Genomic DNA, 27,469 nt, shown 5'->3' with positions numbered 1-27,469 from the left:
GAGAAAGAGAGAGGAGGGACAAAGACCGAGAAACGCGTTCCTGCGGGCTGCAACTCGGGGAAAAAAATACCGCTCGCGCTGTCTCGTGCTATACCCGATATGTTACTGCACCGTACAGAGAGACGTCAGTCACCGATGAATGATTCGTACCTTTCCGGGAGATCTTCCGTGGAATGCGAGATGATAATAAAGCGAATATAACAAAATAGAGACAAGCGGCATAATGACATAATTATTAAAGATTTTCTAAATAAAGCATCAGTCCATTTTTTTTACATCGAATACTTTTAACAAAGCATTTTTCTCTTTCTGTTTCGTTAAATAAAAATTAATTATTGACGTGTGAATATATATGTAATAACGTAAAATTAACAAGGCTGTTAGTAAGAAGCTTTAAAAAAACTTGAAGTATATGTCGGGAAATAATATTGTGTGAGAAATATTATTCGAGTCTCTTCTTTCTTCTCAGAAAATGACTTATATAATTGACATTTTTCTGCGACACGTTCCGAACGTGATGCGAATGTTCATTGCGGTTAGGTTTCAGGAAAAAAGGTATTTTGTTGCAATTATCGCGACTTTGTATCTTTCCGTAAGAATTCCTTTCGATTCGGAAACATGTACGCGAATAGATTTTCCTTCCACGAAGCGTAACATGTAACATGATAGCACACCCCGTCACACCCCGTGCAATCGGTTAATCCTGAAATTATGCATTTTTATTAGAGACGTATCGATAAATATTTTGTGAATTTGCTAGTTACGTCACTGCGCGTGCAATTGGATGGTTAAGGGTCCGCAAGAGGGCGAGCCGACACTGCAGAGGTGCATGAAAATATATTGAGTGTAACTATCTATAGACAATTTTGGCGCCTATTCCACCATCTTCTTGAAGCAGTCTCCTTTTATTCTCCTTCCTTCCCGCTTTCATCTAATCCTTTTGTTTTCGTTCTTACAATTAGTTTCATTCGTTCGTTCATTGTATTACGCCTTTGTCCCTTTGTTACTCTACTCTTTGTCCAGTCATCGCACCATCTGTCCTTTCTCTCTTTCTCGCTCTCTCTCTCTGTAACCTTACAATAGAATATCTACCTTTCAATTTTACCTATACAAGAAGTATTATTATTATATAATCATCTGTGAAGAATAAGGTAAGAGAAGTTTTTCTTTTGTCACTTTTATTTATTCCTTCTATTTTATAATATATCTATCTATCTTTTGTCCTTTATATATCTATCTATCGTCCGTTATTCTTTATCTCTTTTCATCTCCCCATGAATCATATTCTCTTTGTCATTCCTCTTTTAGCACCATGCTTTTTCTCTCTCTTTCTCTCTTCATTATTTTGCCGCCCTCATCTTTCTACTGTCCCCCTCCCCCCTTCTCACTCTCTCTCTCTCTCTATCTATCTCTATCTCTATCTGTCTCGTGCATATCAGTAACAATATAAGAGACAATTCTCGCTTTTCGATATTATGCACCGCTCTTTCTTTCTCGCTCGCTCGCTCGCTCGCTCGCTCGTCCCATCCCTCCTTCTCCAGTCAGTGCCCTTACCCCCACTCCGCGCTGTCTCGTGTGCAACGATAACACCGGGCCGCGGCGTCGCGCTGCGTACAGTAACGTTCTGTAATTTCACGTCGGCGAATGGGAAATGCGCACGCGAGTGGCCGCGCGCGAACTTGCCGATTCGTTCGCATCTCGAGTGTCGCTCGATTGTGTATTTACGTCACGACCGACTAATCGTTCAGTGTTTCGGTGTCGCTATCAGCCGTTGTGTTTGCCATTCGATCCGGAATAAGGAGGCGAAACGAGGAATCACACGGGGGAAACAGGAAGAGGAATATGGATAGGTTTCGAGTGACGCCGGCGAGCAACGCCACGCGCTACACCCAGCAGTCGCCGGTACACGATTACGGTGAGTCAATGTTTGTTTGTTTGTATCGTGCGACAGGCGTACACATACGCCTGCATACATGAAGAAACCCCACGTGCTCCCTGTGAAAGACAGCGGACGCGTGGATCTCTCCTATTTTTAACGCCGATCGCATTTTGTCGCATGTGTTGCTATATCTATACATATAATATGATCCACCATGTTGCGCTTACTCGCGTGCTCGTGCTCGCTCGCGGCTAACTTCGCCATCGTTCTCGGAACTCGGAACGGGTGGCGGCGCATGGCTGCTGTCGCGGGTCAAAACTCTAGCGCATGATTCTATTCGGCGTCTGGAAAAGGGGGGTGGAATCGGGCATGACACTCTCGAAGAAAGTAGCAATAACGAAATGTATACTGTCCTTTGAAAAACATAGTCGAGGCATTGTTTGTTTTCAATGTCAAGTAAAGATCTTAACGGTGTCCGATGACGAATTATATTTTGAAAAGTAAAACTCGAATAAATAATTTAAACTATATATTTATCGATGACTGAGGAAATGTCAATGTCGGGCGATATTAATATTTCGAGTAACGGGAATTAATTGCAAATCAAAACAGGAGAGAATTGCTGCTACAAAACAAAGCACTTGGCTAGATAATAGACATAATAATTATATAACAGGGAAGGGATTCAATCAATCGTGACTTAATAAAAGATGCTCGTAAAAACATCCGCAATGAATTATTCTTGTTACATTATTCATGCATTTGCATGCTCAATCGTAACTATTTTCATTCGTATTATCGTCAAATAATACGAAAATGTACACGCGAGATGTTCTCTTTTTGCGATAAAGAGCAACAAGTAAATGGCTTATTGATAATTTATCGTCATTATCGTATTTAGATGATTTATTGTTGAACCTCGCAGAAAGCTATAATCTGTGAACATCCAATATGTTTTATTTTTCGTATCGTTGCGAATACAGGATAACTCGGCGTGTCGGAAAAAGCTTTCGTTTCAAGGTCGATCGATCGATTGTCATCACGACAAAGATTAAGACCGATCGTGTTAGAAGTTCGAAGTAGCTGCGATCAATACAAACTGTTTCATAAGCATTTCCTTCACGTCAATCTTTGTAAACCTTGATGGATTGAAAGCCCACCTTTCCTTCGTTAATTGCGTAGTAATAAACATTTATTTATATATTAATATAAATTTAATCTTATTAATAGATAAGATAATTTTAATTTTCTTAATTAATTTTAATGACTTAATTCACCGTACACCGATATTGAGAACTTTATTTTAAAAATAAAGAATTTAATTATTAGAATTTTAATATATCGATGATTGGAGAAATTTAAGTAATTTAATTACAATTATAAATAATTTGTCAAAGAATACACACTTGAAATGTGATGCAAAATATTTGAAGTACTGTGTATAACGCATGACTATAAGTGAAGTCAAACTTGTGTAATGACACTGTTTTATTTTTCTTAATTACGAAATCTTTGATATATTTAAAGTAGTAAAACTAATTGTAAGAAAAAAGTACTAAGTAAAAAAAAGTCTTAACATTTAGGAATCAGGCATTAATATCATATATATAGAGAATTTTCTCTTAAAATTTACCCTAAAAATCATGATAATCGTGGGACAATATCGCATAGAAAGAATTTTATGAGAATTTCTCTGATTAATATTTATCACAATAAAAATAATAATATCTATCGCAATAAAATATAAAACATGTTTGATTAATTTTACTAAACTGCATGGTAAAATTACTCAAACATGTTTTATATTTTAACGTGTAGATATGTTTATTGTGATAAATATTAATCAGAGAAATTGTCATAAAATTCTTTCCATACCATATTGTCCCACGATTACCATGATTTTCAGGGTAAATTCTAAGAGAAAATTCTCTCCGTGTACAAGTTCTATTTCATTAAATAAATATATATAAATTTTTATTAAAATATATATAATTATCTTGGAAGTTCATAGTTTATAATAATGTCAGAGAATTTATGATCGACTGTGACCAGTTTGCGTTGCTTTTCTCGAAACTCTGTTTGGCATCATGCGCAAAGCTCGGCTATTTTTATCGAGAAACGATCGTCTCAAACGCACTAATAAATGACAATTTAGCGCTGCCGGTACTTCCGTCTAATAACATGGCTTTTCCATTTTATTGGTGGTTCGGACATAAATTAATTCTCTTGCTGATATTTTCATTGATGTGTGCTATTATTCTGCATCATTTTTCCATCATATTAATTACAACGCGACATACAATAATAAGTGAACTTTGTCATTAAATTAATCCAACAATATTGTGTTCAATAACGAAAATCGTTCCAAGAATTCGAGTTATCGCGTTGTTTAGTTATCAGCGTGATCAATATTTATATTTTGCACCGTGACACTTTGAAAGTTACTTTCCCATTTAAACACAAGTATTTTGCAAGATATTACATGTATTTTGCAAGATATTACATGTATTTTGCAAGATATTATACTATTTTTGTCGTAACAGTCAAAAAAGGAAATGGAATGTGGTGCATCGGTTATACATTTACTAGCATCAAAAAAGCACGCCCGTTTCTTGCAGATTAATCTGCGTAAACGGAGCGCACTGAACTGCAATGAGATAAACACTTTATCACATCAGTTGCAAGCAAAATTGCTTGACGCGAATCGATGCAATGCATGTTCCATGACAGGATAATTGTCATCGCGATTGTTGCATACAGTACACAGAGAGAACTTTCTCTTAGAATTTACCCTAAAAATCATGGTAATCGTTGGACAATATGGTATGAAAAGATTTTTATGAGAATTTCTCTGATTAATATTTATCACAATAAAAATAATAATATCTATCACAATAAAATATAAAACATGTTTGAGTAATTTTACCATGCAGTTTAGTAAAATTAATCAAACATGTTTTATATTTTATTGTGATAGATATTATTTTTATTGTGATAAATATTAATCAGAGAAATTCTCATAAAATTCTTTCCATACCATATTGTCCCATGATTACTATGATTTTTAGGGTAAGTTCTAACAGAAAATGCTCACCATGTAGCTTTGAAGATGCTCGAACATTCTAAATTCTGAAATTTAAAAAATCTAATTAAAAATTTTCCTTTACAATAATATTACATATTTTAAACGTAATATCCTAGCAGCATTGAAATACAAAATTATTTAGTCCACTTTATATCTAATTTAAAAAATATCGCACACACTTAAATAACGTAGCGCTATAATTTGTTAAAATTTTAGAAAAAACTTTTGGAAGAATATAAAAATTGAAATCCTTTTAATTTTAAAATATTTAAGATATTTAAAATTTTTGTGATTAATCATAGCCATATCATTTTTATTATTTTCTATTATTCAATTTTTTATCTGAAAGAACAGTGATTCTTTGAGATACTCTGTATTAAAATCATATTCATGGATAGGGGAGGTTTAATTGCATTTAAGTTTACATCTTCTATTATATATCTCTTATATATATATATATATATATATATATATATATATATATCACTTCGTGATTGCCTCCTGTGAATTTTATCATTCAATACATGATAACTAAAACAGAGATATCGACGATTAGCGTTTCATTATCGTCCTTGAATTTTTCAATGATGATTCATAAAACGTTAGAGATCGTTACTATGATTTCACAAGTGTATTGTATAATGAGATATGCCGATTGAAATATATTATTCAAATAAAAAGTGGAAAAGAAAAAATAATTAAACTATATACATATATACATATATACTTTATATTTAAACTTTTAATATTGCTCAATCTTTATTTTATGACGATCTTATTTTATATTTTCGTATAAATTTGATATCATCTGAATCAAAAACTTTCATACGAGAAGATCGGAACATCGCCAATGATCCAGGATTAAAATATCCATGCGATTCGCATCTCTCTTACACCAAATGATTATGCGCATCAATCCGATTCTCTGTAAAGCTCGTTTAATTTGGTACGCGATAAATACCCGCAAAAAAAAATTATTTGACGTTCCATAATTGCAACTGTGATGCATTTTTAGAATGAGTATGCACGCGCCCACATACACACACACATACTCATATACAAACACATACAATATATATATACACTGAAAAAATTTTCTCTAGAATTTACCCTGAAAATCATGGTAATCGTGGGACAATATGGTATAGAAAAAATTTTATGAGAATTTCTCTGATTAATATTTATCACAATAAAATATAAAACATGTTTGATTAATTTTACTAAACTGTTTAGTAAAATTAATCAAACATATTTTATATTTTATTGTAATAGTAGTATTTATTTAACTTCAGCTTACAAATTTGCCAAGAAGTGGACGTGTGTGTGAAGTTAGCACCTCAACCTCTTTGCACCGCAAATTTTTATGCAAGTTCTATTCGCACCCGCAATAGTTCTAGAGTTCCTGATAGGTTTCAACAATAGTTCCGTTTATTTTAATAGAAAAAATAAAATTTGAAAATATGAGGTGCTAACTTCCCGTGGCACCTCAACATCAGAAAAAAGGAGTTCCAACAATGAAATCTTATAGTTCTCGAAGAGTTCTATAGTTCCTGATAGGTTTTAACAATAGTTCCGGCCTCTAAACATTTTTAAATAATTTTTTAATATTAACGCTGGCACCTCATCCAAGAGTAAAGTCTGAGGTGCGGGCTATTTTTGCAGTTTTTTTAACAGTTCCCGGTAGTTCTCGAATAGTTCCAATCATTTTTATAGGTTTTAACAATAGTTCCGGCTTTTAAACATATTTAAATAATTTTAAAAATGATTGGAACTATTCGAAAACTACCGGGAACTGTTAAAAAAACTGCAAAAATAGCCCGCACCTCAGACTTTACTCTTGGATGAGGTGCCAGCGTTAATATTAAAAAATTATTTAAAAATGTTTAGAGGCCAGAACTATTGTTAAAACCTATCAGGAACTATAGAACTCTTGGAGAACTATAAAATTTCATTGTTGGAACTCCTTTATTCTGATGTTGAGGTGCCACGGGAAGTTAGCATCTCATATTTTCAAATTTCATTTTTTCTATTAAAATAAACGGAACTATTGCTGAAACCTATCAGGAACTCTAGAACTATTGCGGGTGCGAATAGAACTTGCATAAAAACTTGCGGTGCAAAGAGTTGAGGTGTTAACTTCACACACACGAAGTGGACTTGGTTTACAATCTTTCCTTAACCACGCACATAACTTTCCATTCACACATACCTTCCTCTATATCTAATTTTGTACCTTAATCTTTAAACCTATACTTATTATTATGACTATTTTTTATATTTTATTGTAATAGATATTATTATCTTTATTGTGATAAATATTAATCAGAGAAATTCTCATAAAATTCTTTCCATATCATATTGTCCCACGATTACCATGATTTTCAGGGTAAATTATAAGAGAAAATTCTCTCTGTGTATATAACGAACATTGAATAAAGTTTCGTATAAAGATATCATCTGAGTCATCTCGCGAAGTAAGATAAAATTCGATTGTGCGAATTCAACGTGACATATTTTTTAAAAAGGAAATTGTCTGACCTCTGACTCATAAGCTTCGCATGAGAACCACTCGTGACCGGTCCGAAGGCCGAACTTTGTCGATGAGGAAACTTGCCCTGGAAGAGCGTGAGGGGAGGATTTTGCAGCTGCATCTCTGCTACAAAGCAGATTCGACGGTGGTCGATAATCGCGCAACCCCGCCCTACCCCTACGATCGTACACGTGTCGCTCTTGTGATCTTTCCCTTTTATTTATTTTCATCTACTTCTATTTCTCTTTTTGTAATGTTATGAAGAAAGTTTACTCTCATACTCCACAAATCCAAGTTTATCAAAATAAAAATTTTTTTAAATATAAAATTATATATAAAATTAAAATGTTGGTTTAAATAGAAGAGAAAATTTCTTTAGAGGAATTTGAAATAGAAATTAAAATTACTTTAGAATATTAAATAAGAGAGAGGAGAGAGAGAGAGAGAGAGAGAGAGAGAGAGAGAGTACTGAAAAAGTAGATTTGCAAAATTATATGTTAATAGTAACATCTGTTTTCTAATTTTGTTATTATTATTATCTTTAATTATAATTACTGATTATTAAATATCTTATGCGAACGAATCGACTTAATTAGTTACATTGAGATATTTTTTATAATTTTTTTATTGTAACTAATATTTAATGATCTCAGCTATCTCTCTTAGATATTTATAGTGAGTGGCTTTTTCATTATTCTCATTACTGTATCCATATTCTGATAATTAACGTTAAATGCAGCTGATTAGTTCTTGTTTCGTGTTGACATTGAACTCGATTTTGATATTAGGCGAATCAAATACAGGATTAGCCGGTTACATTTAACGCGAAATTGCTTAATGAAAATGCTTGCACATATATCTAATTATGCTTGCATACACATGCGTCTATATATATGTATACATATAGGAAATTCGCGTAAATGTCAAGTAAAGCACGTGGCGCCCTCGAACAAAGAAGATAGAGAGAGGATACGACTGCTGGTTGCAACTTTTTTATCCACATAAGGGATTATTTTGATGAAAGATGTGTTAGGCCCTGCGTACAATAGAAAAAATATTAGGAATAAGAATAAATATTAAGCATTAGGCCTACTGCACAATATAAAAGTATAGAAATTAAGAACAGAAAGTAAAAATATCCATGTATCAACAGAAGCAGATAGATATTAGAAGATAACAATAGATATTCTTTGCTTCTATTGATGAATATTTTCTATTTTCTGTTCCTATTGCTTGTACTTTTGTATTGTGCAGGAAGCTTAATGCTTAATATTTATTCCTATTCCTAATATTTTTCCTATTGTGCGCAAGGCCTTAGGATCTTCAGAATTATTTATTTCCATACAAGTATTATAACGTATTGTTATAATACATTTTTGTGTATCGGTTTTTCATCAATTTTCTAAAATAGATTTTACAAGAATTTCCTTTCCTATATAAAAAAAGATGATTAAAAGATTACATAATATATTTTAAAATATATATCTTTAAAAAAATGTAAAAGAATATTTTTTTTTTAAATTTTGTTGTGATTAATTTGTTTTTTTATGAATCCATGAATCAAATTGACATTACATAATAGCTCAATTAAATAGTAAAATCATATACCAAATTTTTAATAGAAAACAATATATATAATACAAGTTAATAAGTTAATTATGCCGATGGTGCATACGAAAGACGCAATCATTGCAGTCGTATTTTCTGCAAGCAACATATTTTATTTTCGTGAAATATAGCATGCACACAAGACTGCGAAATGTCAGAATAACTTGTGCCGTAAAAGATATGCATTTCCATATGTGACACGATATGTCAGTGTGATATTATGTACGAACCGACATTTCGCAACTTTGGCACATCGCCAGAATAGAAACATTCCTTTCGGATGCGCTTCACCGAAATTATGTTAAATATCCTTTCGCACTGTCGACGGAAAATGACGTACGCACTCATGTGTGACAAAGACATAAATAAAATTCAGTATTTGTTAAACAGACATTTAAATAGAAACAAATTAATTGAATGATTAAATTAATTGAATAATAATTAAACTAATCTACATTTTGAATCAGAATACCTTTTGTATAAAAGGATATTTCTTTCGCCCTTCAAGATTTTCAATATTTTTTAGATTTCTATATTTTTCTCGATATTATATACTATATATCTATGCACGCTATTCGCGCAAACAAAAGAATTATTTTGGACTCCGACTAAAAATCCGGATATACGAACATATGGGGAAAGTTATCGCGCCGATTTTATAATCCGTAGCTTTTATGTTGAGAAAAAAAGAGCGAGAGAGCTTAAGGCTCCTGCATACTCACTGCAGCCATCTTGAATTGATGACGTCAGAAGCGAGAAAATATACCATAAAAATTCTTGCGACTTACGCTAAAATAAAAATGTTTTTCAATAAAATAGGGTTTGTAACCGATAGAACCGACTTGTAAAATATACCGAAAACTCCTTTTGTTTGGGTAAGCAATAAATAACATTGTATATGTCGAATTGAATTGAGCCTAATCAAGGACGAAAAGCAGCTGTCTGATTGACAGGTATCGAAATGAAATAAATATTTGCTTTCACATATTAAATTATAACAAAATGAGAGTCTTCGGTATATTTTAACACTATAACAATTACTTTAAAAATAGAAACACTGCACTAAAATGATAAATGACACTGTAAGTCGCAAGAATAATTTATGTCATTTTCACGCTTTAATAGTTTATAGTTTTGCCAAATGTGGTGCTGTCGTACAAATTTTACGGACTTGGCAATCGAGTATACAGGAGCCTTAAGCGGACAATACTGGTTTGATCCCACGGCCAATTCCTCGGTATATATTCTCATTCCACGAAAAGCGAAGAAGTGGTCGGTGGCGGCGGCCTTTCATTCATAAAGCGGATCTTCTCATTTTAATGAGACGCGAAGCGCATTTCGACGCAAAAACGCGTGCTGCGGCAATGTTATGAGAAAAAACGGGGACCCCGCATGTCAATTGACATTTATTCTCGACGATACGTCACCACGAATTCCTATCACAATACACAATAGCTGAGTTCGAAGAGAGAGAGAGAAAAGATAGAAAAATCCTCGGTTTTCAGCGATACTAAAAAATACAACGAATTATCGCATGAATTTCGGCAGGAATTTCACAAAAACCCAATTAAAGATTATGTAATTTTATATGGCAAATAACTTTTGATATGTTTTTTGCATTATTCAATCGACTTTTCATTATAACTACTCGACTTTCTCAATTAAAATCTTTATAGATATAAAATTAAAAACAAAATTTAATTGTTATAATTTAATTGGTGATTCAATTTTAGTGCATCAATTCAAATATACAAAATAAAAAGTTTTAATTCGTATATTGTTATTATATTATTGTTATAATTATATTGAAGTTTAATTATACATTTTTAAATATAAAAGATATCAATTCTTACAGGAGTATAGAAATCAATTGTCAATATTAATGACATCTACTGCTGATTACATTGCGAAAAACTCACTTTTTTCGGAGAAAATGCAATCGAGCATATCTTCAGAATGATCTCGAATTAGGATATGAAATAATGCTGCGTCGCGCATAGGAATTCAGTCGGGGTTAAAGGGTTAAAGCGCCGTAATCTGCCGCGTCAGGCAGGCGGAATTGGAGGCAAAAATCCAGCCAGCGGTTGAATCACCCTGATGACATGACTATAGTCGAGCGACTATAAAGCGACGCGAGAGCTTTAACCGGTTTGCAGTGTATGTTGTATGTATGTATGTATGTGTGTGTGTGTTTGTGTGTGTATGTGTGAAAACAATAACGCCGTAATTGGGCCAATAATAAAATAATCGTTATAGATACTCGGGCGCAGCATATTTCCTCTCTCTCGCTCTCTTTCTGCATCATATCTTCGTATGCATTTATATACGTGAAAGATGTCGGTCTCATTCGCGTCTCATTCGCGTCTCATTCGCGTCAAACACGCGTCTTACGCAATTGCGGCATATCGTACGTAGGAACTTTCAAACGAGAAATTAAACCAGAAAATTTTTGCATAATAGCTGCAGACGTGCTAATGGCAATTAGCATATATTATATGAACGGGATATTTAAATAGTATCTCGTTTTAGGAAATTAGAATCCTAATCTTTTGATCGCAAATGGTTAATATGCTAAATTTTATAAAAAGAAAGTTTAATTTAGATTTTTCTTATCTTAGTGATATCTTAGTTACAGATATTCTAAGTTTAGATTTGATTTTTATTATTTTGCTATATTAGATTTTTAAATTATATGTTGTACGTGTGTGTGTGTATGCACGTGTTTGTGATTAAGGGGTTTTTTTTTCACTAAATTTTTTCACTAAATATTTTGTTAATAATTAGATACTTAAAAAGTCGCTAGTAAAATTTTAAAATAGGAACGAAGTAAAGTCGACCCAACTAGCCAAAATTATATTTATTCAAAAATCATCTCTGTGCTACTTGTCATCTCTGTGCTACTTGTTGATCTGTTTGGATGGACAAGTAGACTGCATGTTGATATGGTTGCTCGGCCACTAAATTTTTCAAGTTTCTGATATAACTTTCTTTTAGGATTTCGAATCTCTTTGAAATCAATGATTTCAAAGAGATTCGAAATCCTAAAAGAAAGTTATATTAGAAACTTGAAAAATTTTGTGGCCGAGCAACCATATCAACATGCAGTCTACTTGTCCATCCAAACAGATCAACAAGTAGCACAGAGATGTGTGTTTTTTGAATAAATATAATTTTGGCTAGTTGGGTCGACTTTACTTCGTTCCTATTTTAAATATTTTGTTTTTATAACGACGAAATAGTGATAGAAAAACACAATCAATTAACGAAAACATCGTAAAGTATCAAAGGGAATCGGATGGTAAAATATTTTTTATAACTCGAATATGTGTAGACCACGAAATTCGCGAGTGTGCTCGAAGCGGTTTCCGGTTATCCAGACTTCCGACAGTCGATACAGTGCCGGCGATTTATCGGGCACAGAGTGCTCTAGTATCGCTGATTTCGATCAACAAAATCCTTGAAAGAAGTAATTATTGCATATATGCTAGCTCACTATGTATCGAAAATAATTTCGCGCGCTTTCTTCTCTCTAAAATTGCAAATTGTCAAAAAGAGCAAAATATAGTTCTTTGATTGCAAGAGATTAGAAATTGATAATTTAAAAAAAGAACAGAATACACATAAACATACATACTGTTCAATTAATTTTTTTCTAACAAATTTTGTAATTTAAAATAAGTTTAAAATTCTTGATCTCGTGATTGTGTGTGTGTGTGTGTGTGTGTGTGTAGAAAATAAAAAGAAATTTGCAAAGATAGTATCTCCAATTTCTTTAGGACAAGATTTCACAACGATTTCCGGTATACGATGCACGATTTTTTAGGCAAAATATAGAAAAAGAACCTTCTCGCGAAAAAGTTGCTGACGTTGTCGTCTGACTTAAGCTCCACCTCATAGCTTGAGATCGGTCGATGAAACCTTATGTACCTCACCTTAAACTATCCCTGATGGAAATGTATTATGCAATGCACGCGTACTCATCACTAGGCTCTTTAATCGAGCTTTAATACTTTGTCTTTCTCGCTCTTTGTCCTCGCGCGCAATATATTCCGTGAAACGGTATGTGCCTTTTGACATTAAATATTTTAATCGTGGGCAACTCCTATCCCTCTCGCTTTTGCCGGACACGGTTACGGTCGTCTATATCCGTCCACTCGGTAAACGCACATCCCTCAGCTATATTACATCGGTTAAACAAGCTATGGATTAGAAAAGCATGCATTTGTTGAAAAAAGACAAATGTGTGTGCATATTAAAAGACTATAAATTTCTTTGCTATTTAGAAATTTAATATGAATTTAAATACTCTTATGATTCTTCTTTTTATATTAAAAATGTTGACACAATAAAAGTTGACACTATAATTTTTTTGTTATTTTAATATTAATTGAAATACTTTTATGACTAATCTTCTTTATTATATTAAATGTTGATACAATAAAATGTGCTTAATTTAATGTGTTTTGTGAGAAATATTGTATATGGTATATAAAAGAGGAAACTTATATGTAATTAGAATATATAGGTATGTTATTAGTGCAAGTTGAAATTCTAAAAATCTTTCAAGCTATAAGTATAACAAGTATCTTTTCAAGCTATAAATAACAAGTATTTTTGCAGTTACGTTTATTATTATGATTTTAAATTAATATACAATGATGAAATATGAGTTTGTAAAGTTTAATGGTTACTTAACAGAGTTTATAAATTCTTGTTATTTTTGAAAATAACAAAGTATATTTTCTGTGAAATCGTTATTCCCACGAGTTCTTTTGAACATATATTTTTGCTTTTTGCAACGTAGGTATACAGAAATAATATTTTCTAAGAAAATAATTTCAATACTTGCATTTCTACGCGTGACATATGAATCTTTCTACGTGTGACATATGAATCTTTGGTGTAGCCTTGATATGAGCGAGATTACAAGGCGCTTCATTTACGAGAAGGACGCAGGACTTTGCTCGTGCGAATTATCCACGAAATGCACTCGTCCTAGACATCATCCACACCAGTTCTCTTTGATTGTGGAGATTACAGGACGATGTTGTTTATTCGTGTCGTTTGCGCCGTGCTTTACACGTGGCGAACGTTCATCAGCGTTGATGCACGGAACCAAAATATGATCAAACGCGATTTCATTGCGAAGCGATGCAATTCGTTCGAAAGCGTCACGTCGAAAGGATTTATGTCGCCCTTCTGATTCATCTTTCTCTTTTGCAAAATGCAGCAGAGCTGCAATAAGCTTCTTTACCGGATTAACTTTAATTTTAGTAAAACTAAGGAAATAAATTTCAAATAATGTTTTTTAATTAAAATTTTTTAAATTTATTATATATGTATATACACACAGATATTATTCACAAAAACATTACAATAACATTATTGTGAAGGAATATAATAAAAAAATTTGTTGCTATGTCATTTAATTAACGATTGCGATATCGCATCAAGCGAGTTAATAAAAGCATTTTCGGTGACAGAAACGGATGCGGTTTGCCAACTAAATATTTACCATATTATACATGCATTATCGTTTAATCATTACGCTCATCCAATATTCTCTAATTCGTTTCTGCCTACCGAGTCTGTAGCAAAACAAATATTGGTACTGCCGATGTTGCTGGAATAATCCAATTCCAACTTTACCTTCTTCGACTCGCCAAGTGTAAAGTACGTTAAGACGGATTTGCAAGTTTCGTTGTTAATGCATGATTAACTTTTTTTCGAGATTTCTTAGAAGGGTTTCAGACAGTTTAATATGAACGTAAGAGGATTTAATGACATTTAATGTCGTGGCTTGAAAAATTTTATATATATATTAAAGATAAATACTATACGATACTTAATACGTGTAATAAATTACATATTTATAAAAGATATAACAATACTTTTTTTCATATAAATAATAATATACATATGATAAGAGCAATAATTTTACATACGCATATAAAAAATATAAATATTTGCTTCTAAAAGCGAATGGAAGAAAAATTGTAAATTATATGTGAATCGACATAAATTAACATACATATGTATTTGCATAATTAAGAATCCAAATCAATTTATGAATATTTATTAAATGCAAATTTATTTGACATTTTATATGTGAAATATATCAAATACGCGCATATGAATAAAATAATTTATTGAATTAAAAGTTACGAGACGGACGTTTACATACACGTTTTTGTTCAGTTTTGATTTGTTTAAGTTAGACGAGAAAAACGGAAATAAACTCGCATCGCTCGCTCCATGTTTTCTTGAAGAAATGTCAAGGTAAATCGAAAGTTGTCGTTGAATTGTTCGGATATGTTTCACAGACTCTAATATCTTTTATCAATAAAAAAATAGATAAAAAAACATTATTAGCGCACACAAATAAAAAGTTAAAGACCAACAGTTATAGGTATTTATATTAATATTTTTACTTTTTCCTATTTACTTTAATATGAAAATTTGATGAAAATGCATTGTATATGTATATAAGTAGATAGAATTTAATACATAAGAAGAAAGAAAGAAAGAAACTATTAATACATAAGAAGAAAGAAAGGAAGAAAGAAACTATTAATCGATACTATACATGAATTTTCTCTCTATAACAGATACATTTTAATGAATTTATCTATTAAGATTTTTTTAAAGAGAATAAAATCCAGGAACAAAATATTAAAGTTTTATATATATATAATTTTTAGCTTCTACTGGAAATAATGTTATGTTTATTATGTTATGATGTTGTGAACAATTAATTATCAACATCTTTAATTTCTTTGGTCACAAACCAATTTCTGAATAATACGCAGTAGCGCATCTGATGGCAATATTTAGCGCACTAAGTAATCTGCAGCACTTAATAATAATCGCATTAAAGTTTTATAGGTACGTAACAAGCGCGAGACGTAAAGAAAGGCTTCAATTATTTAGATCGTTGATAGACAATATGGATCGGTTTAAAATTTTATAAACGTAAAAGTCAACAAAAAAATGGACATTTTAATTATCGGAAGACTTCAATTTCAAATACACAATTTCAAATTTATCAATTTAAAATAGATTTTTTTATATATACTTATACATATCGAGAGAGAGAGAGAGAGATCGAATTATCACTAAAAGAAAAATAATGCAATACAATTACAGTACTATTCATTGTTCAATATATACATAGATCATATTGACGACATTCTTAATTTATGATTTCATATATATAACTTTAATATATAGTGTTGCAAAAGATTAAATAATAATAAATTTAATAAGATAACTTAAAAGATTCTTATATAGATTAATAGAACAAGCATTTTCAGGATGAATTGATGCATTTGATAATTAAAGACATAATTTTTGAGTCACTTCGATATTTTATCACGTAAATGGAGAAATTTATTTTCAATTGTGTACCCCATTTTCCCGCTATCCTAAGTTATTGAACGATATTTACGTCAAAAAAGATAACGTTGTCAATTCGCAAGTCGCGTAAACCACGTGATGCCTTCTTGCGAGAAAAAACGCTTTCGAGAAAAAATGCGAAACGTTTATAATCCGTGCGTGTAATCGGCGCGGCTTCGAACTGGGTCGAGGAGACAGACCCCATTTCTATCCTTCGCACTCGCGAATTTATTGCCCGCGGCCGAACAACAATCTACGATTCGGGTCAGGACCGGGCTTTGCGTTGCGCCGACCCGGAAGTCGATTGAGAGGAAAATCGCGCATATAAATGCACTATAAGTGTCATTATATATTACTGAATATAAAATTTGCAAAAAAGAAGAAAATACAGTATAGAGAGAACTCTTATATTTTTTATGACAAAATTTTTTTTGTTACATTGATAATCTATTAAACTAAAATTTTGATAATTACAAGTCAATCAATTAAAGAAATAAATGCAATGTTATCATATTTAATTATATAATTATGCGTTATAGTAATATGTACGTTAATCTTAAAATTTTATAAATTATATAAATCTTTTGAAAAAGAAATATTTAAAAACATATGACGAGATTTATTGCCAATTTTGCAGGAAATTAACTGCATACTTTCTCAGATTTAAAATACAATTATACGTAAAAGATAAAAAATAGTGGAAAAATACAAGCTGGCAAGAGTGTAAATAGGAAAAAAACACTTCTCTCGCGACACGAATCGCATAAACTGTTAGGTAAATAGTAATTAGCGACAACTTGTTGTTTTAATTACAATTCCAAACGCATGGCGCGAGTGATTAATGCATTTAATAATAGTCAAGGTTAACGGATAATCCGCGTTGATTACCGCGTCTGTCTGGGTCAATTCGATTACGAATGCATGCTTATTCTTCTCATGACACAATGATGAAAATGTGTGTGATATTTAAAAAAGTGCAAAAGATTTTAAAAATTATTAGAAAGGGAATATTAGACAAATTTAGCTAGATCATATTAAATAATATGTATATGTCTTTAAAAATGTTCACTTATTCTTTCTGAGAGCCAAGATTTATGCATAAAACTGATCATAAAATTTTTTTCCGAAGCAATAATTTTTTTGAAGGGCTGCATACATTCTTTCGATGTGCAAAATAAATAACACGCTTCATCCGGTACGCCCGTCTAAATCGCACATTCGAATGCATTTCATGAAATTCGATGCAGTTAATTCGATAACCGGCTTATTTCGATAGATGATTTCTAAGTGAAGCCTTCTGTGTTTTAGGATTAAGTCATAACAGCGCGAATATTGTCGCTAGCTGATCGATGAATTTCATTATCGTGTCCGCACGTCGTTTCACTGAATTTCACACACGTGTATTCAACAATTAATTATGATCACTTAATCGAGAGAAAATTTAAGGGAATATTTGCGTAAAATTGCCGCACAATAACAATAGCAGATAGCAATAGTGTGATTTTGGTCATCGTTAATGTACACTCGGAAATTCTTTGAGGAATCATGCGAATATAATATCATGAATATTATTTATAATCAATTATAAAATAAATAATTAATAATAAATACGAAACACATTGATAATTAATATATACCTATACGATTATGTACGATATCATGAATATTGCAATGTAGATTGTAATAAAAGCTATGTCGTATAAATTAACAGACACGCAATTTTCGTTTTTTCTCATTTATGCGTAGAATCACGTGCTATTTCTTTTTTTGACAAATTTAATATAAGTCTCATATATTTCCAGACAAATTCGTTGAGTTATCATTTCAAGTCCGTCCACTTTTATGGCACACACTTTGTCAAATATACACATATATCATCCGGTATTTCATCTCGGTAACTCTGAGACAACTTTCTTTCTCGCTGGATTCGTGAATCTTTATGATGAAAAAACTAAACGGGGTGACGCGACTCTCGAAAAGGATGATGCACTTCCGTCGTTGTCAAGTTAAATCGCTTATTTTGAGAAAATGTAGAAACTCGCAAACGGGAGATTAATATACCAAGTTGATTGCACAACATAGATTTTCCGTAAAGGGCCGGCTTTATTTTTTCGATAATGCATATAAGTACGTCTTCCACAGAATGATTCCTGAACTTTTCCGACATTTAATATCTTCCCGAAGGATAAAATATTTTTATCCTCCGCTTTTCCGCGAAAATTTTCAGAGAAAATAATACACAATGCAAGCCGTATCGCATATGCGATTTCTTTCCCAACATGTTCTTTGCTTCTTCTTCGTTTTATCGTAGATACTTTTCACAGTTTTTTTTTAAGTTCCGTGAAGGAACTCTCGTGCAAAGAAACTTAGTTTTTTAATCTCGTGATACGTTATCAATTATGATATGCGAGATGCATTTAATCTTATTTTCCTATGCAAGTAAATTTCGCGCGAATTAATTCAATTAATCGTCGGTACCATCGCAGATGCCAGTTTAAAACTTGCCAAGACTAAAGAAAGTATCTTAAAATTATTATGAAGACAGATTATGTGGAATTAAAATATTACGTTGTTAGAATATAAATGCAGATTAAAATAAATTAATAAATGGATCATTCTAAATCATTTCAAATTTTCTCATAATAGTTTTAAACAGTCTCAATGATTATGTTATTTATATTAATAAAATTATCAAATGAATTTAAAATTAAAATATTAAATTCTTGCAAAAATGATTTAGTAATATAAATAAATTTTTATACTAAATTCATACTATCTCGACGTAATCTTTTCTTTTCATTAAGTTTTTTTTTTTGTCAGACAAAATAGAACGTAGAACGTTCGACACGAAAATAACAAATTGAGATAGATCATTTCTCGTTTATCGATGACTCGTCGTATCCCTTGTGTAACAGCACTTAAAGCGATAAGCCATTAACGATGTTGGATGAATGATATACAAGAAAAAAAAATAAAATAAAAATGTCAAAGAGAGGGGGAGGGGGGGGGGAAGGCGTGGCACTCTCGTAACATTCGACATTTTTCATCTCTTCTGTCTTCTCGTTCTCGAAATATAATTCCACGCGAAACGGGAGAGATGTTTCCAATTACGTATTTTCTCGATCGCAGATAACAGTATACCCACTCCATTCGCTCTCGCTCGCATGGGGACTGAAGGTAACGAACGCGAAGTTCATTGTCTGCGACCTTATTCGAGTGCATAGAGTGCAAGCAATCTCTCTCGCGAGCGAATGTAGGCCTCGACCGATTAACTGGAGCACGGCACGCAATTTCTATCCTAGACCTTCGCGAGGTCCGTCACGTTATCGCGCGAGATCCGCAGACGCGAGTTGATCGCGATCTCCCACTTGCCGGTTCACGTTGTCGCAATGCAATATTCAAATCCGACAGCCGACAGCGGCATTTAATTTCGCGTGACATGCCACTGTGAATGTGCGCAGTTCTCTCGTGTTATTTATGTCAGATTGATCTATAAATTTGTAATATATTTCCGAAGAATTCTCTTATTTATTATTTATCGTTATGAATTTTTATTGTCGTGAAAAACAAGCTTACGATGAATCTCTCTTATATAGATTCGCATACAAATAATATTGGCGCATTGATTTTATATGTAAAAGGAGTGTCGATTCTCTCTTGAGCTCAGAGTTTCAAACTTTTCTCATTGAAATCAAAGAATCTGTTAGCTGAATCCTGTTATAAAATGTTCCCTGCGACCAAATTTAGATCCCCAATTCCTTAAGAAACTTCATAGGAATTTCTTATTCCCGACGGAAATTTCCAATTTAAATAAGAAATTTGTTCCTAACATTTTGTATATACGTTTGTCGCATAGTCTATCGTTGGACGCGAAGAAGATCGAATTGTACACGGGGAAACCGACATATGAAATGCGACTATAGCACGCGATGCAAATGATGACGTACATAATCACGCGATCTGATCTCGACGAGATCGATCGCTTTCCCTTCCGATTGTTGCGGCACGAAGGGTGTGACGCTGATAATCCATCGCGTCGTCGTCGTTGTCTTCGACCAAGTTAGACCCTGAACTGGAAACGAGGTTCATTGTCTGTGACCTTAGCGCACACCCGCTGTGTGCAGCGATCGTCTTATTCGTGGATGCGGTAGAGGCCTCGATTGTTAACTAGCGGCCGGCATGCAATCCGCCTACGTCTTTCTTTGGGGGCGCCAAGATTCGAGGCTCAAAGGGCGACCGAGAAGTCTTCCGGAAGTCTTGATCGCGGTCGCGTGACACCGTCAGCGTAAGAATCAACTTGTTCTTGAAATGACGTCGAAAAATTGTTCCCATTCAGAGGCCAAACCCTTTAACGAACCCTAACTCAAAACATCTGCGGAAATAAATTAATTTTATATCAACAACGATACCAGCATTTGGCAAAGTTTCTCGATCAGTATTAATTGTCAAAATTAATTAAGCAATAATAATTATAACTGTCGAAGTTAATTAATTCAAAACCGGATATTAATTGGGTTGTTAGTATAATATATAACTGAAATAGTTCTTTATTTCTTTTAACATTGTGGAATATGTACATGTAATGTATATTTTACAATGTAATATACTAAGGATATGATAGCAATAAAAGCAAATTTATGCCTCGATTCATACTAATAAAAGATCTGTTTCACGTGTAAACGGAAGCTTTAAATGAACGAAGGTAAAGGATTGATAAACGAGTGCGTCAAAATCATGAGAATGGTTCTATATTAATCGAATCTCGTCGTTCATTTCGAGACATCAATCATGTATAATTACTAGTTACCCACTTTACCAGAAGCGGTGACGAAGAATGGTTACGAATTAAACAAACGTACAAAATTATCGGAAGCTTGACGGGGATCGCTTGGTACAAATTACTGCCGATATTAATTTATAATAATCATTATTTCTTTTTATACGTGTTATCAATTTATAATCAAATTACATCGAAATATTACGCCGTTGTTTTCAACACTGATGAATTTATCTGTTATTTACATAAATGTTGTGTGTCAATTACTGATGCAACATTGACACTTTATCATGTTTCGAAATTTAAATAGTCAAAGTTAAAAAAACATGCATAAAAATTGAATGAATCTTCTTCATTTCAAAATTAAAATAGAAATACTAAATGTTGGTTTTTCGCTCTTTTATCTGAGAATAAGATAAATAAGATAAGATATATAAGATGAATAAGACACAGAGATAAGACGGCATTAATTTAAATATCGAAAAAGAACGGGAATCGCGAATTTTTTTTGCCTTTGCGATCTTTATTTGTTCCAAAAATGGACACTTTGGTAATTATTATCAATTACGCATAATCATCAGCGATTCAGCGCACAAAATTCGCCTTACAAAATAAAATAGGGACAGTCAAGTAGGCAGCAAAGTTGTAGGGCGCAATTTTTGCCCAGGTTAAAGCACATCGTCAAGCGAAAGGAAACGGGGGTTGCAATCTCAGTGGCGGGACCACTAAATTAAGAACTATCTACGCGATATACGCATAGCGGGTGTATGTATGTGTCATATCGGGGCTAGCATATCTTCCTGTAGGGAAATGGAGAGAATGTAATGCCTCCGCATTCGCACGAGATATCGAATCCTATCCGCGAACATTTTTCAGGAACGAGTTATTTTAACGTTTCATTAATTTTATTTCTACCTGAAATTTTTTTCTTTTTAGAATAATTTAAAAAGTATGAAGTATTTAGGTAGTAGAAAAGTATTAACACAAAAACAAATATCTTACACCGCATATTAATAGTCTTTTTATTAAGGACATTAAAAAGTAAATATTTTATTTCGTTAGCGTACTTTTATCATATTTCAAATTGTAAAAGAATGTATGATGTGTTTATTTAAATTTTTTCCATAGAAAGGAAATTATTTTCGCGAAAAGATATCGTCCTCTCTTCACAAAAGCTCGCTGATAAGTCAACAGTCCGCAATAGATTGCAGACATGAATAAAGATATAATTGCTGTCACACAGTTGCTTTTTTTCCGCCTCGTTTACTAAAAAACGTAATACCCTCTGGTTCTCCAAAGGTTAACAGGTGCGCCATTCGACTCGGATCCAACGAGTGGACCGCGACGACAGTTTGCTTTGCCAAATGGCAGCGCAACGCGTTAACAACCCGCAGGCTGTATCTGGCATGTACATGTAGCCAATATATATGCCCGCGCACACAGATGTACGCGCAAATATACACAGATATACATACATATATACGCGCGTGTGTACCTAATGTATCTGCAGTCGGAGGGAGCTTCTAACTCTCTCGCCGTTAGCAAGTCGAACAGTGGGGTAGCAGAGTGGGTGACGGGCGAATGGGTGGGTGGATCGGTCGCTGGCGGGTGGTAGTCTACCTCTAGTCGGATAGTAGTAGGTGCGCACCCTACGCGGCTACCAGGTGAGTGGGGCAGAAGCCAACCCCTGAGATACCCGACGCGAAACGAAAAAACCACTTGTGCGTGTGTCGATCCTGGTTGTCGCGTCGTCGTTTCCAATCGCTCGTCCGATAATCCGTTCTGGTTCTCGCCGCGCTACGACATCTCGAGACCCCCTTCGAGGAGAGAGGTGAAACGCCTTTCCGCGTCTATCTCTGACTATCTTTTCTTATCTGATTCTCTACTTTTGTCTATTCTCACTCGGAACGCTCTCGGAAGTCGTCCCGTCCAAGGGGCGACATTTGCCGGGTCGAAAGTGATCTATGTCGGTTGCGGGCGGATATAGATTGTTGTGAGGTGTAAAGCGTCGAGACACAACAACGTGAGAGAGGAAAGGAGTGTACGTTTAAGCTTGTCGCGAAAAAAATGATAATATTCGATTTCTTCTGATCATAGCGCGAAGGTGATTTTTGATTTTTTTCTCCGACGAAAATTTGGACGTCCTACTCGATATCGATAAAAAAATATCTCGAATGAATCAAACATCTTGGCGAGCAAAAGTGTTTGTAGACTAAAATGCAAAATAATGTAAGTTTGACAGAAGTCTTTACAGTAAGTTTAAAAGGAAATTTCATATATTTTTTAGATAAAAAAAAAGTTATATATGTTACATAAAAGTAAAGAATAGAAATATATATAAATATAAAAAGTAGATAAGAACAATATAAAAAGTAATATAAGAATCAGGTGCAGAAATTAGGCGCAACAAACTTGTCTTAAAATTTTCTTTATTTAGTTTGAACGTTTTAGTCTTTCCTTTGGGATCATCTTCAGCAAATTGAAAAGAGCAATTAAAGACTCGTCTTTAATTGTTTTAAAAACTTACCGAGGTCGTAAGGGGGGAATGAGGATTAAGACGCATGCAATTTTGTTATTAATTAATTTGCTGAAGATGTTCCAAAAAGAGGATCGAAATATTCAAATCAAATAAAGAAGATTTGAAACAAGTTTGTTGTGCTAAATTTCTGCGCTTCTTATTAGTTCATTTTCTACCTAAATTTTTGCATTTATATATCAGAACTTTTTCATTTTATTATTAGAAATATTTGTATATATTGTATATATTGTACATATACTATATATAAATCCTATTGTATTCAAGTATAGAAATGAAGGAAAAGTAGAGTTAAAAATTCTAAATATATTTAAATTCATTTGTACGTTAGAAAAAGTATAAAAGTGTAAATAAAAAATATAAGAGAGAAGATACAGTATAACAGGAAAAAAGTATAAGAGGATTAAATAAAAAGAAAATAAAAAAATGTTTTGACATTTAAATTATTTTGTATTTTTAGTCTATATTTGATCGTAGAGAGACACGCACATAATTTTCTACATTTTATATCAATCACTTTTTTGTATAATTTTTAATGACTTTCATAGAGCCATAATTATTAAATGGAAAGGTGCCTTTTTGCGATGGTTTTCTTTCCGGCCAAGATTATCGACACGTCCTTATGATGGATTATAATATCATTGAATATAGATTATAATACCATAGTGCATTATATACACTTTTATATCAAAATCTGGTTTTAATTCAAATTGGAAAAATTTTTTCATGTTATCATGATTAAAAAAAATTGCATGATTTAAAAAAAATGCGCTCGTAGAAAATAGACAAAAATAGAATCTGAGAATCTTTATTGCAAATTTTAGTTTGAAAGATATTCTTATGAGAATGGCCCGAATTTTAACCGGGAAGATTATGCGACGTATAGAAAGAGTTATGAAAAACTCTTGAATTGTTCTTTAATATTTTTGAGCAATCATCTCAATCGAAACTCGATCTAAGCGGATCGTCGAAATGATTCTTGAAAGATCACGTGACGTTGAAAGCAGAAAAGACAGCGGCTTCATCGATCCATTCTGAGCCTATCCGGGTACAACTAGGCCGCCTTTCCAGAATCCTTGGACGATCTGCTGTAGATCCTGAAGAGGAGTTTCGGAAGTCGTCTCAAATATTTTGCGAATTCAAAAACTCCTTTACAGGATAGAGATCAATCGTTTGTGACAGAAAGATTCTCTATAGCAATTAATAAAAATTTTTTTCGAAGAGTTTTTTAAACATAAAAATTCATCAAGTTTTCGCTTTAAAAAGCTTAATATTATTATTTAAGATATATCAGCTAAATTATTAGATAAAAGTAGGATAATAGAAAAAAGAATGCAACACAGATAATTTTGCCAGGATATAAGGCTATATAATACTAACAATTACATTAAAAATAAAAAAATAATGCTGCAAAATACGATATGGATTATGCTAATCTTATTTTATCTGGTTGCAAGGAAATTTTACGCGGAAAATGATGTGATGTCATATTAATAAATAAAAATAATCATTTTTGTTCTCGAGTAATAATATTATTATTGAAGCTCTTAAATTGATTATGTGATTGTTTGATAAAAAAATAGCACACACACACAACACACAGTATAATAATAAAAAATAATAGAAAATGATGAATCATGACAAGATTTTTTATAGAAAATAGAGAGAGAAACATTGAGAACATATCTTGATAATTAATTATTTATATAGAGAAAGTAGAGATATTGAGAAATAAATATTTAAATATAAAAGCAATCGTGATATAGAAGGAGAAACGGGAAAAAAGAGGGTCAGACAAAAATTCACGGCGTATATAAGAGTTATTCTGATATCTACTATAAAGGAAGGTTGATTCACGAATTGACGTTAAAATCGATGCCTACCGTACGAAAATAGAAGAAATACGCATTGTATTCACTGTTCGATTAATTAAAGAAGAATCGCGACAGTCCCCGTTTAAACGATAGCAGTTGATCTTCGCAAACGTAATGTTCGTAACGACAAATGTGGCATAATGCAACGTACGACAGCGACTTGTTGCACGAATGTGTGTTAATTGATTAATATTTTATTTTTGAATTTCATCTTTGCATATCTTCTGACTTCTTTATACACAGAATGCTTCATTCATTATTATTACTTGTACTTTTATTACCGATATTACTCTTTGAGAATATTTTATTCTTAGCGAATCTTTTATCCTTTATTTTTTACTATTATTGTTTTTCTTTATGATTCTTTCACTGATATTGCGCCATTTTTATTGTAATATCTGTCGGCTTTGACAATGCAAGCTTTGTCGCGCAATCGTTATTATTACATTATGTTAATGGAATCGTGCAATATGTCTGCAAACAACGGTGAAACACGTTTCTCTGGGGATCATAATTCACCGTGTGACGGCATAGCGGCTCTGCTTTCGGTCTTTCGAACTCATGGATCGTTTTATCCGCCATTTATCATTCGGGAGGGAGGTGTCGCTGTCAATTTTCAGTAGTAACCACGAGACTTTTTCGATTCGTCCATCTTACGGCACCGTTTTTCCCCTCGACCTCGTTCGGAAATCGGGAGGAAAAGAGCGAGAACGAGAAAGAAAGAGAGAGAGAGATAGGAGGCACATATGTGAGAACTTATTTGTACGTTAATGTACAGTGTCACATACGGGATCGATGTTGCGTGTAAACGAATGAAAACGATCAACGGAATCGAAACTCAATGTCGGTTTCATCTAATCATCTAATCTACGAGATCTAATATCGCACGTTTTCCTCTCATCATAATTACGTGCGTGACATTGTAAATTAAATCTCGCGATCTGAAATAAAAGTACGAAAATTTTTTCATGCATACAAATGAATGAATTATAAAATCGTGAATAAATGTGATGAAAGTATGTATATAGATAGAGTATGTCACGATTAAAGTCGTAAGAAAATTGTATCGTCGTTTGCGTGACGGGAGGCGTAAAAAGGAGTGTGCTACTACTCAATTACGGGCGAGGGAAACAAAATGTTCGTAAAAAAGAAAACGTCCGATGAATAAAGTCTAATGCTTAATGACACACGATACTTTGCAGTTTCGTGTACCTTGCGTTATCACAAGTTTTAATCGCTGCTAATTAAACCGGACGATTTTTTAATGTTTCCAAAGTCGAAAGTCACAATGGCAACGGCATTACGAACACTGGTTGTTTATCTTCTTTTCTTTTTCTCTCTTAACACACTCATACGTACATATACATATATGCATATGTATATATATATATATGTATATATAATATATATATAGAGAGAGCACGATTTTTACATAATATGATACATGCTAGATGAGCGTTAGGTTTTATCGACCACTGATGTGTAATAGAAATAGCGAAGCCCAGAGAACGTGGTGCGTTAACTACTCTCTTTTTTTTTCTCTCCCCATAATGCTGCGTCACTCGCAACGAGTGCTACGTAAACCGGTATTACGCTCTTTTAATCAAGCAGATAAAACGGTAAAAGATAAAAATTGAACGAATGAATGGCAGCTTATAAGCGCGATGCACGTGTACCTCGTTTATTTTAAACAGTTAATTTCGTTATAGTTGCCTTTTTTCACTTGGGTAATTTTTATTTATTAAACGTAGATAAGTTTTATTTATCTATTTACGATTCTTTATC

General features: G+C 32.9%; 1 protein-coding gene across 4 annotated transcripts in view; it reads left to right on the top strand.

The window, feature by feature from the left end:
• Positions 1-1,213: 1,213 nt before the first annotated feature.
• The window catches only part of Kcc (solute carrier family 12 member kcc), a 75,641-nt gene continuing 49,385 nt past the window's right edge, over positions 1,214-27,469 (top strand). The window contains exon 1 of one of the 4 annotated variants that reach the window (XM_083058644.1): positions 1,214-1,915. In XM_083058644.1, the coding sequence (XP_082914770.1) occupies positions 1,843-1,915 (73 nt within the window). In that variant the 5' untranslated portion in view covers positions 1,214-1,842. Of the gene's footprint in view, positions 1,916-22,907; positions 23,504-27,469 lie in introns of those variants that run through there. The other 3 variants (XM_083058646.1, XM_083058645.1, XM_083058650.1) reach the window with 3 other exon arrangements.

Source organism: Prenolepis imparis, unplaced genomic scaffold (genome assembly GCF_030444845.1).
Source record: "Prenolepis imparis isolate NDT839.2.m4 unplaced genomic scaffold, iyPreImpa1.0 SCAF_2, whole genome shotgun sequence".
Lineage (NCBI taxonomy): Eukaryota > Metazoa > Arthropoda > Insecta > Hymenoptera > Formicidae > Prenolepis > Prenolepis imparis.
Note: the sequence above shows the minus strand (reverse complement) of the source record. Positions and strands in the feature narration are given on the sequence as shown.